Raw genomic sequence first — 1,871 nt, 5'->3', positions numbered from 1 at the left:
GCAAATTGATTTCAGGACTTATTTTTTTAAGCCTAGGACTTATTCTATCAGTATCTTTTGCAGTGATGGGGGGGTCGAACAAACAGACACAAAGACAGACACACACGTGGATATATACATATAGATATATGACAGGCTTCTTTCAGTTTCCGTGTACCAAATCTATTCACAAGGCTTTGGTTGGCCTGAGGCTATAGTAGAAGATACTTGGCCAAGGTGCCAGACAGTGGGACTGAACCTAGAACCATGTGGTTGGGAAGCAACCTTCTTACCACACTGCCACACCTAACAGATAACGAAAAAGTTGTTGGTATTATTTATTCTGCGTCACATGTTTTGTTACTAATAGGAGTTATATAGGTATACATGTAGAAAAACATATAAAACATCTATTAGTAATTCTCCAGACTAAGTGATAATACAGATTTACATTGGATTGAACTATAATGTATAGTGTTGAATGTTAATCGTGTCATAGCTTGTATCATAACCCTATCTACATATATATATATATAAATGTGTCTTTTGTTTTTATAGTATGATGCGTCATATGTATCTGAAAATGGGGAACTTTCTACAAAAACTGGCAAAGTGAAACGCAGGTTTCGAGAATTCTGCACGCTACAACAGAAACTTGAAGAAAGGAATGTCTATAGAAAATGCTTAAAAGGTAAAAACTTACATTTGCATTATAAGATATTGATTTCAGTAACTTCAAAAGACAGCAAATAAACCGTTTTTAACTCTGGAACTCAAAGTACACAAAGCATTTGATACTAACATGGAGAATATTAGGTTAAAAAAAAAATCCTTTGGATATATAAAATTCTGGGTAGCTTTCGACCTTTTTCTGTCCTAGGGGTTGTCAATAACTTTAATCATTTCAAGCTCCACTTCTAAAACATAAATAGTACTAATTGTTCTATGTTTGTCTGGTTTTTTTTGTCTTATTTGGCATAGTTTCTATGGCTGGATAGAAACATTCCAGCCATTTTTTTTTGTTGGGTGTTGGGACAAAATGTGGAGGCGCAATGGCCTAGTGGTTAGGGCAGCGGACTCGCAATCATAGGATCGCAGTTTCGATTCCCAGACCGGGCGTTGTGAATGTTTATTGAGCGAAAACACCTAAAGCTCCACGAGGCTCCCGCAGGGGATGGTGGTGAACCCTGCTGTACTCTTTCACCACAACTTTCTCTCACTCTTACTTCCTGTTTCTGTTGTGCCTGTAATTCAAAGGGCCAGCCTTGTCACACTGTGTCACGCTGAATCTCCCCGAGAACTACGTTAAGGGTACACGTGTCTGTGGAGTGCTCAGCCACTTGCACGTTAATTTCACGAGCAGGCTGTTCCGTTGATCAGATCAACTGGAACCCTTGACGCCATAACCGACGGAGTGCCAACAACATACATACACGTGTAAGGATGAGTGCCGATGTGTTCATATGTGCATACATTGCATGATTATATACCATATATGGTCGTTGGTTTCTGACTTATACCAGAACAGAAAATTTATTGTATTAAGCTGTCAGATAAATTCCTTCAGTGTTTTTTCTTCTTTTTTTTTTTGCCCATTTTTAAAAATCCTTATTTTTCATTGAGAATTTTAACAAATTGGTCAAATATATATTCTCCTTTGACTACGGACCGAGACCTTTGGAAATGGGCTGTGCGTGAGAAGACCCGGCAAGCCAAGTAAGATCGTTGCCAGTGCCCCTGGACTGGTTCTTGTGCGGGTGGCACATGAGATGCACCATTTTGAGCGTGGCCGTTGCCAGTACCGCCTGACTGGCTCCTGTAGGATTTTCGAGCGAGATCGTTGCCAGTGCCCCTGGACTGGCTTGTGCGGGTGGCACATAAAAGACACCATT

At 40.0% G+C, this 1,871-nt stretch overlaps 1 protein-coding gene across 1 annotated transcript in view; it reads left to right on the top strand.

Moving 5' to 3' along the window:
* Positions 1–1,871, top strand: part of LOC106879713 (uncharacterized) — a 105,560-nt gene that overhangs the window by 79,423 nt on the left and 24,266 nt on the right. The window contains exon 2 of the mRNA XM_014929393.2: positions 538–670. Within this exon, the coding sequence (XP_014784879.2) occupies positions 538–670 (133 nt within the window). The remainder of the gene's footprint in view (positions 1–537; positions 671–1,871) is intronic.

The sequence above is a fragment of the Octopus bimaculoides genome, chromosome 23, assembly GCF_001194135.2.
Source record: "Octopus bimaculoides isolate UCB-OBI-ISO-001 chromosome 23, ASM119413v2, whole genome shotgun sequence".
Classification (NCBI taxonomy): domain Eukaryota; kingdom Metazoa; phylum Mollusca; class Cephalopoda; order Octopoda; family Octopodidae; genus Octopus; species Octopus bimaculoides.
Note: the sequence above shows the minus strand (reverse complement) of the source record. Positions and strands in the feature narration are given on the sequence as shown.